Source organism: Mytilus trossulus, chromosome 2 (assembly GCF_036588685.1).
Source record: "Mytilus trossulus isolate FHL-02 chromosome 2, PNRI_Mtr1.1.1.hap1, whole genome shotgun sequence".
NCBI lineage: Eukaryota > Metazoa > Mollusca > Bivalvia > Mytilida > Mytilidae > Mytilus > Mytilus trossulus.
In genome coordinates this window covers 51,138,920-51,151,528 of record NC_086374.1, presented here as the reverse complement: position 1 = coordinate 51,151,528, position 12,609 = coordinate 51,138,920, and the positions used below count along the sequence as shown (strand labels likewise).

Below are 12,609 nucleotides of genomic sequence, written 5' to 3'. Positions count from 1 at the left end.
AATCTGATATCCGTACCATATTACATGATTACAAAGTATTACAATAAAGAATTGACAAAAATGAGCAAGAACATATTTTCCAAAAAAACAACACACACAGTATGAGCTTCTTATCGGAACACTACGTTAAACAACTATTAATAAACCAGAATAAAAGGACACCAGTGCTAAGATTATTAATTTATCTAAAACTGATACCAGAAATATATATTTTTATCTTTCAATCTAAAAAAAATACATTGTTTTTAGTGCTTAAAGTCAAATAACAGTTCCAAAAAAGACTTTACAGCTGGTGAAATTCTAAGCCTGGTGTCAGTTGATTGCCAGCGAATTCAAGATTCATTTGCGTTTTCCCAATCTTTATTGTCAATATGGCTCATAGTGGCAATAGGCATTTATGAATTATGGGAACCACTAGGGATATCATTATTTGGATGTGTGGTTGCAGTTATTACTGCAGCAGTGGCAAATGTTTTATTTGGAAAAATCCGACAGAATTACTTCAAAGATATCTTGAATCTAAAAGGCAGAAGAGTTAAACTATTTGACGAGATAGTGAAGGGGATAAAGGTACGTCAGTACACAAAGCTTTTTCAATAGTGTTTCTGGATGCTATCCTTAAAAACATTGAAAAAAGCCCCATTAACTTTATTATGTGTAATGCTGTAATTGCTTTTATCAAATCTGTTGAAGCAATTTTTTTATCCAAACATCTAATACGTTCGACCTTATTATCAAAAAAACCTTCTCGTCCTTTAAGAAGACTCTAAAGATAAGAAATGCAATTTTGAATATTTCATCAAAACCCGTACCTACATTCATTAAAAATAAAGAGAAAAGTTGCATTATGTTGTTTCCCTCGATACTCTGAAAAGATAACGACTGTTGGATTTTAAAACACCTTAATGAGTGAATTTGGATTTAGAAAGACGATATAATGAGATAGAATGAACAAAAACGTGTGGTATCATATGCATCATTTATGAAGTGTCGGAGGATAACAAAGACAGAGGAAAATTATTTATAGGTATTCTTGTTTTTTTTCATAATTTTCCTGATCTCTTAATTATGCTGTTAGATATATAGCTGTTTTAGTTCGGGGTTCGTAACATATGAGTTTCTTTCTTTGAATTTCAGTTAATAGAGTGAGTCCAAGATTGAGGTTAGCGAGTCCGCACGACACATCTACATTTGTTATATAAATCTTTAAAATCGTATGTTCTTTTTATAATATAAATACAAATAGGATAGCGCCTTAATATTTTTCCCTTTAAATTTCAGATAATCAAAATGTATGCTTGGGAAGTATTTTATACTGAGAAAGTCTCATCTATTAGGACAAAAGAAATAGAAATTATCATCAAGCTGATTAAAATTGCAGCCGGTGAAGGTGTTAATAATAACCTCAGCCAGTTCTTGGTAATTTTGTATTTCTTATAGTTTTTATAAAGTACCCGACTTTTCTGGATTTATATATTAAAACCTGGGTTTTATAACGTTTTGATGTGTGATATGATTTCCAATGAAACTTATGTTCATGTTTGTCAATTCAAACGAACATGAAATATTTATAAATAAAAAACCAAACACTATTTGGGATATCAGCTCTCCTGGACAGTACAGTGAAGCATGTCTATTCATTCTATTTACAATATATGAATATTTGTCTGCACGCCCGTAGCCGCTGCTTCAATATATCATTTTCCAATTATACACAATATACAAAAGAAATATCTTTGTTAACAATGTTTTCAAGTATGTATAATCTTAAAAAACATCCACATCAATCATAAGCATGAACACATCAATATACAATATTGACAAAATAAAAAGTGGGTGTGTCAAATGACCAGATTAAACTGTCCGAAATGCAAGCGTCGAATGACACATAATTCCACACATATTTACCGTTACAATTCTTCCCGTTTATATTAGCTCGTGAAATACTAAAAATTAGGCGGGGTTGAAGTTTTTGCTAGCGCTAAATCTTCCTTACTCCCCCTTTTATCATTTATTGAAATCATCCTAGCTGTATAAATAATATTAAAAAAATGATTATGTCATCATGTTTATTTTTTCATCTCATTTTATCAAGTTGTTTTGAACATTATTATCATACTTGACTTTTTATACTAATGTATGCAATGTATATGTTTGCATTTTGTTTGAATTTTCATGATGAGGGCCTCATGGAAGATAAGTTATATAGCTAACTGTGTAACCCTCTTAAAATGAAGTATTGTTGTTGTTGTTGTTGTTGCGTATCCTCGTCGTTGAAATATAAAGTGTTAATTAGTTTAACACAATTCAAGATAAATTCAACATACAGTATATAAGCTGCTATTTATATTCTATAGTTTTCAAACTTACAAGATTGTTTTCAGGATGTAATATTCACAAATGAAAATCAAATTAAAAGAGTACCTGGTAGTATAAACAAATATATCGTGTAAATGAACTGTTGATTATACAGTTTCGGACATTATATATTATTTGTTTTTATGATAAATTATAATTTTCCCCATACTATTCCAGATGAACTTTTTCATGGTGTTAATATACAGTTTTATTGCAACTCATCCTTACGATGCTGAGCGAGCGTTTCTAGCTCTTTCAGTTGTCAATGTAGTTAGGGGTCAATTGACACTGATGCCATTTGTTATTGGTGGCGTGGTTCAGGTGAGCATATTATCTGAATACTTTAACATTTACTTATATAATCTACTTTTACATTGAACAAAGCAAATGTGACAAAAGAAAACGTATCTATAGGTTACTGGAAATTTGAATATCGGTTAATGACAAGTACAGTTTAAACATCTAATGAGATAAAATAATAAAAAAAAAATACCAAAAACTCATTCACGTGGGTGATATCAGTGAGGATAATTTTGAATAGTTTAACATTTGTATTAACACTGTGCTTGTTACAAACTTACTATTCATCTATAAATTTATATATATAAAAAAGAAAACGACCGGCAACACAAGAATTCTATACCAAACAGTGAATATTTAAAAAAAAAAAAAAGAAAAAGAATTTATGTTTTCACCCATGCAAAGTTACAATAAAAATAAGAACAATAAGTACAAAAAAAGAATGAGAAAAGAAAACAATATCTGCCAACAATGATTTATATAGAACTTTGGTGTAACTTTTGGATAAAAAGTCTTTAATTTTGTTTTTTTGGCACAATTGATTGTAATTTGAAACAAAGCCAACATTACGATATATTCTTTTATTCGCAATCTGTAAACAAGAATTCAAATGAAATTGCGATAACACGTTCAGCAATCATCATGGACACTTTTAGATTCAGTTTTGAGGGTAGTTGATTGTATTCTTCATATAACATTTACTTTAATAAAATATACGTATATACTATGTAACCTCTTAAATGTCTTTGTATATATATTTAACGTTTTCCTTTACCTATCAATAATTTGTACAGTGAACGTTGCCGTTTCAACTTTCCACCTTCATTGTTTTTAAACTCATTATCTGAAATATTATTTCCCTTTTTTTCTAAGATAGTTTGCATAATTTTAGACAGTTGTTTCCCTTGGCAGAATACAATCTTTCTTGTTATCTGAAGAAGTAGACGCTAGTAATGTTCAGCATGAGTTAGAACTAGGTAATCATATAGGTTGCATTTTTGTAAATATTGACAATGCAATTTCCCATAGGAACTCCTTTTACGGCTAAAACTGTACCACATTTACTATGAAGTTTTGAAAAAAATCTTATCCTAGAATTGAAAGTTCATTTGCACGACAATTTTTTTCAAAGGTCAAAATATAAGGCTGTGCGGCATATTTTCAACGTTTATATGCCCTGAACTTCTCAGAGTTTAAACTTTCACTAATTTTCTTAACTACCCCTACCTCGAATAAAAGGCTACCACATATTTCAATGTAAACAATATGCACGTGTTTATTTACTGGTTACATTCACAAGTTCTGTCTCTACGATATGGAACACAGAGAGCATAACTGGGAACCAGTATGTAAACAAAATTAATTTTCTATGAATATTCAACTTCTCCCCAAAAGAGGAGGGTTTTCAGAAACAGCTGTATTTACAATGTGCAACCTTTAAGGTTGATAAAACTGATATATTTCGTCGTATTATGCAGTTGAAATATTTACATTTTACATTTACAGAATATAAATACCTATAAAATTTTAAAAAGAACATTTTAAAATAACCCACACATACTCGATGTAGATTAAATTTAAAATACAATTTTTTGTGTGTTTTAGAGTATCAATTAAAAGCGGAAACTAAAATTTGTTTCGTTATAAGCAGTAAATTTAGCCCCAAAACTTGTGACATATTATCGACTTACCTTACAAGTCAATAATTTGAACTCAGTTAATCCGTATGCATGTGAGCTTGAATTTAACCCCATAGCTGTAGATGGGATTGGAAAAAGAAAAAAAATGTCAAGATTGAAAATGAAACAAGGATGAACAATTTTGTTGACATATTCCATCCACAAACATTATTTCTATACAGGTTAAAAACGACGATTAATCATATTTTCAACTTAATATAAGACATTGAATAAACCTACAATATTCTAATTGCACGTGCAAACTATTTATTTATATTTATGTTTATATCGGATTATACGACCGTCAGCAGTATATGGTGGTTATCTCGATGATAAATTAGATGGTGCTAAGTGTAAAAAAGTTTAAATGATTGCACAAAATTGGAACGTAATTGTTAAATATTGTACCTTTTTGGGGTTCTATTAACTAATAATCGGAATTGTTTGTAAGATACCAAATGAAGAGAAGTTTGCATTAGTATAGCAATAAATGAAAAATACCTGTTTTAATATTGTTAAATTTTCTGGTATTGTGTATAATAGATAAGTGGAGGCAGCATTTGTAGTCCGAATTACAAACTAAAACTAAGGGGAACACACCAACTATAAGAGGAAAAAATTAAACAATTAAATACAAACAAAAACAAAAACAAACGTCAACAAACATAAAAACAGTCTATTTGATAACATCTGCCATATTCCAGACTTTGCACTTGACATTTTAAGAAAAAAAATATGTAAGTTAAACTTGGTGTGATCGCTAACCAAACTACTCGCTTATATGGCAGTGTAAAACAACCTTCTTATATGACACATTTGAAAGTAACACATATCGACAATTTCAAAGCAGGATAATAAAAATATTTTTTTTTATCCTGCGTTTATCATATATAGGAGTCTAGTTACCAACAAAAGCATGCAATTGGAAAGATAACCACCTCATACAAGTTTCTCGCTGCATTGAAGACCCATTGTGGACCTCGGCTGTTGTCTGCTCTATGGGCCGGTTGTTGTCTCTTTAACACATTCCCATTTCCGTTTTCAATTTTACAACCTAAATGGAAAGCATTGATAAAAAGACAAAATATTTCACTTTTTTTTAGATTGTGCTGTTTACATGAAAAATGGTTTCTTCAAATGGGACAAAAGAAGCGAACATAATACTTTGAAAGGGTAGGTTATCGATGTTTCTCTGCTAATCGACTGACACACTAGCTGATCGAAGTATATATGTTTTCTAGATAATATTCAGGTGATGAAAGTGGCCGATTATCCCTTAGCACTCTCTATAAAGTTCGTGAGTCAGCGGTTTAGTTTACACATCAATAACCTGTAGCAATTGTTCTTTAATCATGCAGTAGATAATACTAAACCAAATTATGTTATTTAGTTTTATTTCGATTTTCCTGAATTTCGTTTTTGCGTACTGCGTATAGGCGACGAAAGTAGTTTTGGGAAAATGGTCAACCAAAGAGTAAACCAAGGATAAATATTCCATAGAGGAATCACCTTCAAGAATTTGTAGGTATGAAATAAAGAAACATGAATATTATTAATACTATTAAATCGAATGAAATACACAATTAATGTAAATAGTGCATTTTCAAATGTCTTATGCATTTGAAATGGTAAAAATCTTCAGATAAACTCTGTATATTGTAATTTCGAGTTTATAAAAAACTTGAAGTAAACGATTTTTAATATTCATAATTCATGTGTAAGCTTACCCAAATTGAAGAGACAAAGAAATGATAAACGATGTTAGTGGAACTGGTCATTTATTTATTTCAATCACAAAAAAAAATTCTCGAAGTAAGAAGCAAACATTGACTTAGTTTTATATAAAAATATACATTTTCAATATAAGGATAAATGCTCAATTTGAAGAAAAGGAATTAATAGCTGTTGTCGGATTGGTTGGATCTGGAAAATCTTCCCTTATATCAAGTATACTAGGAGAAATGGAAAATACAAAAGGAAAAGTACAAGTTAAGGTAAAACATATGATATTTGTTGGAATATGAGAACGTCGCATATTAAAGAAACATGATAGCAATTATTGTTCAATCTTAAATCAGTTAATTCATTGAATATTTTTTCTTGAACATATGCTCTATTCGACAATGAGTTTCAATCATGCTAGTTCCATTTAAAAACTAAAAGAGATTTTCAGAGAGGCATCTATCCTTACACATCACCGGGTATTTGAAAATTAAAGGAAATTAATATACCAATAAGATCTTGATTAAAGTCAAAGAACGACCCTTACTAAATGAATAGTACACTGTCATGAAGTCACATAGATCATGGTTCGTGACGCAAGCAATGGACATAGTTAAGCAAGGAAATGATACTTACGTATACTAAACTAAAAATCAAAAAAACGGAATAAACTGCGATTAATCAATAGTTTCTGGCACTGTTTGCAATTAAGAAAAGAAATTGTACACATGTTTAAAATAGAGTATTGCTAATTTCTGTATCAAACTAAATTTCCGTTTATTCATCATTATATAACTATAGACCCTTGTTTCAGGGATCTATGACCTATATAACACAGGAAGCATGGATACAAAACATGACAATAAAAGAAAATATTTTGTTTGGGAAACAATATGATGAGAAAAAGTATAACAGGATAATAGATTGTTGCTGCTTAGAACCAGACCTCAAAAGTCTACCAGCAGGTGACTTGACAGAAATAGGAGAAAGGGTACAATTAATAATTTGGTTTTTCTTTTCCTTTGTTTTGTTTACATGAAATGAATGAACTGTTTTTAGTAAATACTAGGTACAAATACAACATATGTTTAACAGAATTATCGATTAAAAGGGGAAAAAAGGAAAAATAACCGCACTGATGTAACAGCAAAACACAAGAACAATCTATGCGAAACGCAAAAAAAATAAAAAAATATGACATACACATGTTACGCTTTGAATAATATATTTGAAAGACTACATAAAATATATTTGGACAATTATTTCCATAAATGTACATTTAACATGTAGGTTCACTACCAATTTATGTTGAAGAAAATGTTGATACAAGTTTTGCATTGAACGACATCTTTAACATAAAACTGATGTATTTACATCTGAGAAACTAAATAATATTATTTTATCTTCAGCATAATTTTGGTTTTGGCTAATAATTTCCTACTTTTGCCTTTTTAAGAATTTATACTTAAAAATTTCCGAAATCTATTACCATTGACGGTTTAATCCATCTTTAAACATTTTTAGTTTGAGCAAACGATAAAAAAAATGTAAGCCAAACTATCGTTAGAACCTCAACGTACATGCATAAAGCTCTAATGTTATAAATTTGAGTTTATCAAAGATTAAACAAACTATTGAAATAACCTTGGCGTACAATAAAATGAAGGAAATTATAAGCATTGCCTCTTTTGCCAATGAAATTCTCAGAATACATATAGATGGTCAATGAAAATTTCTTATCGATTAAGAACTACTAACAAGGAAAAACACTAAAAAAACATTGTGAATAATCTATGACAACGCTTTAAAATTGATGACATCTTATTTGTCAACAAAACACTTATCTGTGATTTAAAATGTAGGGTATAAATTTAAGTGGTGGACAAAAACAAAGAGTGAATGTTGCTAGAGCAGTGTATGCAGATGCCGATATATATTTGTTGGATGACCCTTTGAGTGCTGTAGACGCGCATGTCGGTAAAGATTTGTTCCACAATGTAATAGGACCAAATGGGCTTTTGAAGAATAAGGTTAGAGATAAGCATAGCCTTTAATTATACAAGAAAGGATGCCTTTTGATGTTTTATTGTCCACAATAATGATAATCGTGAAATTAATTTGGTACACAAGTATGTGATGAGAACAAGCAACATATCTACTAAGTAGATGTACAATATCAATGATGCTAAGTTTTTTGAGAATTTGTATTTTAACATCATCGTTATGTTACATGTATTTCATGTTCATTTCTTTATTTTAAACTTTTTTGTTTGTAATTTTCATTTTTATGGGAAATGGTTCTATCTAAGTTTATAGCCGCAATTGGTCTCAAGCATTTTATATAACCAATTTGTTTATAATAAAGGAAAAACAATGATATTCGAGTTCTACAAAATACATCAAAATCTAAAAATAAATATTCTACAATCAAAATCTATTATAACCGTTAGTCAAAGAATAATAAATATAACTAATATCCGTCATTTATATATCTGATTATCGAGGGTTAACTCGTGATCAGATACCATAATAGGGTATGATTTCTGTTCTACTTGTTGATACGTTGTGTTGTTCATGACATGAGTAATCCTTACAAAGTCGAGTTTTATGATATGCTATAAACCTTGGAAGAGGAATGGATACAAGAAATGGCTACACAATTAAAAAAATATCAGAAGTGCAATTTACCTGAAGACAAAACTTTCTATCTGCCAACCACGACTAGATTGTCATTGGGACAATTTAAAACGGAAAAATTGGTTTCCTAAAACTTCCTATCATTATGTTGATTCTACCTTAAATCCAAGAAACCACATTTAAGCACAAAAGGGGAAGTGAAAATCATGTCGACCTCTTGTTTTCTGTGGTAAATCAATTTCGTGTTTTTTCTTTGACATTAATCCAAAGTTAGATTTAATATTTTGTAGACTAGAATATTAGTAACACATGCAGTTCACTTGCTACCTCACGTAGATAGAATTGTAGTCATGGATAATGGCCAAATATCTGAGGAAGGAACATTTGATGAACTTGTTGCTCATAATGGACCATTTGCTCAATTCCTTAAACAACACCTGCTCAGTGAAGAGCTGTACGATGATGACGACGAACAAAGTGAGTTATTCAATACTAGATACTAGTATTTGTGGTTTTAGAATGACTTTTTTGTAATTTAACATTACTTCATACTTTTATCATTAGCATGATTTACCCTTTTTTGTTATTTTTAGTTAATCGTGTTTTTACACAAGTTTTGCTGTTTGGTTTATGCAATTATTGTCACGTTAACCAATTTTTACTGTTTGGGTTGCACACGCGATTGTTTTATTGTAACGGATATCAAAAGTGTAAATCGGCTGCATTTTTATTGAGCTGTCCTAAATCAAGAACCTCTTATTCAGTTGTTGTTGTTTGTTGGTAGGGTTCATAGGTATGAATTTATCGAAAAACTAAGGCATTTCTTATCCCAGTGATAGATTACAGTAGTCGTAATTGGTACAACTTTTTGGAATTTCGGGTCCTCAATGCTCTTCACATTTGTATTTGTTTGGCTTGATAACTATGTTGATCTGAGCGTCACTGATGAGTCTTATGAAGACGAAATGTGCGTCTGGCTTATTATATCATAAGCTTGGTACCTTTGATAACTATTTTCAATACTGGGTCGATGCCAATGCTGGTTGATGTTTTGTCCCCAGGGTATCAGTAGCCCAGCAGTCAGCACTTCGCTGCTGACATGAATATAAATTATATACTAGTCATTGTTTGTTTAAATTTCCTGTTTACAAAAGTATGAATTTTTCGAAATACTAAGGAATTTCTTATCCAATGCATATGTTACATTAGCCGTAATTGGCACAATTTTTCAAATTTCGGGTGCTCAATGCTCTTCACATTTGTACTGGTTTGGCATTATTTCTATTTTGATCTGAGCGCCACTGATGAGTCTTATGTAAACGGATCGCGCATCTGGCGTATTATATTACAAAGCTGGTACCTTTGATAACTATTTCTTGTGTATCGTTTTTTTTTATAAAGATTAGACCGTTGGTTTTCCTGTTTTTGTTGTTTTTCAGTAGTCATTTTGGGGTTCTGTATAGCTTGCTCGTCCGAACATCGCTAATTGTTAACTTTTTATACTTTGTGACTTAGATGGATAGTTGTCTCAATGACACTCACACCACATCTTTTAATTAATATGTATCTTCTTTTTTAAAGTCATTCAGATGAACAATGAATTGTTTGACAGACTGGAAAGTACATCTGATGTGATAACATCTGACGAGGAGGAAAGACAGATTAGAGAAATAATACAGCGAAGATCTAGCATGTAAGATATGAATGCATTATCTACCGAAACACTGTATTTTTTTTTATTACGCTTTATTTTAAATGTATGAATTATAACACGAGCTTCGAGAAAAAACCGGTTCGTGCACCACAATATGATAAATTATTCAATTGAAGATTTACAAAACCGGATCTAAAACTAAAATTTACCTTCCAAACCGGATCCAAAACTAAGATTTACCTTACAAAACACAGCTCACAGAAAACCTGTATATTAAGAATTAAAGTTGCATTGCTGTCAATTTAGCTACCTTAATTGAGTATATCTGAATGTTAACATCTGCGTGATCTCATAGATGAAGGTTTTCCGTCAATGAATTTGTCTATTTTCGAGTAGCGTTTAATTTTTGGTTGACATGCATGTTCACGTTCTTTGAAACAACGCCAAAAAAAAAAACCCAACACGGATTGATAGGTTCTAGAAAAGTTTGTATTAGATACCGGAATTTTCAACTGGTAATTATTTTCTATTTTGTAAAGAAAGCTATTTTTCAAACATTCATTTAAAGTTTGAACCATTGCTATAAGGTATGTTTTGTCTTAGATATATATCTGAATCTTTCATGCAAAGCTCTGATTCCTTTCACGAATTTGGCTATACTTTTTGGACCTTTTGGATTATAGCTCTTCATCTTTTATATAAGCTTTGGATTTTAAATATTTTGGCCACGAGCATCACTGAAGAGACATGTATTGTCGAAATGCGCATCTGGTGCAAGAAAATTGGTACCGTTAATTTTATTATGTACACATTAAATAAAAGTATGTTCAAACATTAACAATGACATCATTTTCTTGCAATCAGACAAGAAATCGTTGGCATCATTCAAGCCGAATCAACGGTTTTACATCCTGAGGGTCTAAGGTTAACTGAGGATTAACTTGGTCGGAATAAAACGTGCTTTATCAGTTAATTATAATTTGACAATTAATGCATGGCACTTTATGACTTATGACTATTGATTTTGCTCATTATTGGAGGCCTTACGGTGACATGTAATTGTCAATTTTTATGTCACATCTTCATATTATTATTATTTAATGGTTACGGACTAATCGGTCATATTACAAAATATAGGCGTCAGAAACGCTTCCCATAAAGTATATATATATGTGTGTGTGTATTTTGCAGTGTGTTTTTCCAGATAAACTTAGAAACTATCACAAAGTTGTTGGTTATCAATTACTTTGCAGTTAGCTCGCGTTGTTTAATGAATATAAAGATTTAGCTTTGTTATTTAATCATTTTACAGTTTATAAAATGACATAATGTGAACATTTACGCCAAAAGCGACAACAGAAACCCTATTTATCGTTAATTGTCATGAGAAAAGATAAAGTACTGTATTCTGAATCCTGATTGTCTATGATATTGTCTAAACAATCGATAAAAGTACATACTTTGATATAAATGTTTTGGAATGTTTAATTTCTTACATTAGGAGACGTTCCTCACGACTCAATAGTTTGACATTGGAAAGGAGCAAGTCCCTTTCATCAAGCTTACACCAGACAACTCAACTATTAGGAGATCAGGGAAAATTGATTCAGGACGAAGAATCCCAAGTCGGATCGGTGAGAAGAAATCGCGGATCGAGTAGTTTTTAAGGTGGTACATAACACTACAGGGAGATAACTCTGTAAAGTCAGCTAAACGTTTTAATTACTTTGTGTTGTAAAGGGAATATTAAGCTTTTCAGTGATCAAAATTGGTGTTTGTCAAACTGCTATATAACAGGGTAATTTTTCTGATAAAATTGTTGGTTCAAATTTTTTGAAATTATTTTATTTCTGTTAACGGGTCTAAGTGAATACTTTGTCATTTTTTTTTGAAAATTAAACGAGCCAAATTAATTTTCATGATAGTGGTTGATACCACCTAAGAATTGAAAAATGTTAAATGGAATCAGCACATTTTGTTCTGAATATTTGTGACATCACAATCATAAATTCAACTTGTTAAGCAAACAAAAACCATTAAATGTTATCCTGCAATCGTAAGTTAAACTTAACCCTGCAGGTAACATTTATCTGGTATTTTTATTATCATGGTCCAGTGTTTCATCCATATAGTCGAACATAAATTTAGGATGCAACTTTTATAGAGCGATCTGTTAATGTTTGCTTTTTGAGGGTAGGATAATATCTTAAGTATTGAAATATTCTTTCATTATTTAAATTTTTCGCTAATCATTGCTGT

The 12,609-nt window shown here is 30.7% G+C and overlaps 1 protein-coding gene across 1 annotated transcript in view; it reads left to right on the top strand.

Moving 5' to 3' along the window:
* Positions 1 to 12,609, top strand: part of LOC134705834 (multidrug resistance-associated protein 1-like) — a 34,033-nt gene that overhangs the window by 3,368 nt on the left and 18,056 nt on the right. Inside the window, exons 4-14 of the mRNA XM_063564549.1 lie at positions 250 to 570; positions 1,282 to 1,419; positions 2,536 to 2,679; positions 3,551 to 3,635; positions 5,441 to 5,510; positions 6,205 to 6,331; positions 6,874 to 7,050; positions 7,922 to 8,089; positions 8,987 to 9,173; positions 10,278 to 10,389; positions 11,852 to 11,984. Of these exons, the coding sequence (XP_063420619.1) occupies positions 250 to 570; positions 1,282 to 1,419; positions 2,536 to 2,679; positions 3,551 to 3,635; positions 5,441 to 5,510; positions 6,205 to 6,331; positions 6,874 to 7,050; positions 7,922 to 8,089; positions 8,987 to 9,173; positions 10,278 to 10,389; positions 11,852 to 11,984 (1,662 nt within the window). The remainder of the gene's footprint in view (positions 1 to 249; positions 571 to 1,281; positions 1,420 to 2,535; positions 2,680 to 3,550; positions 3,636 to 5,440; positions 5,511 to 6,204; positions 6,332 to 6,873; positions 7,051 to 7,921; positions 8,090 to 8,986; positions 9,174 to 10,277; positions 10,390 to 11,851; positions 11,985 to 12,609) is intronic.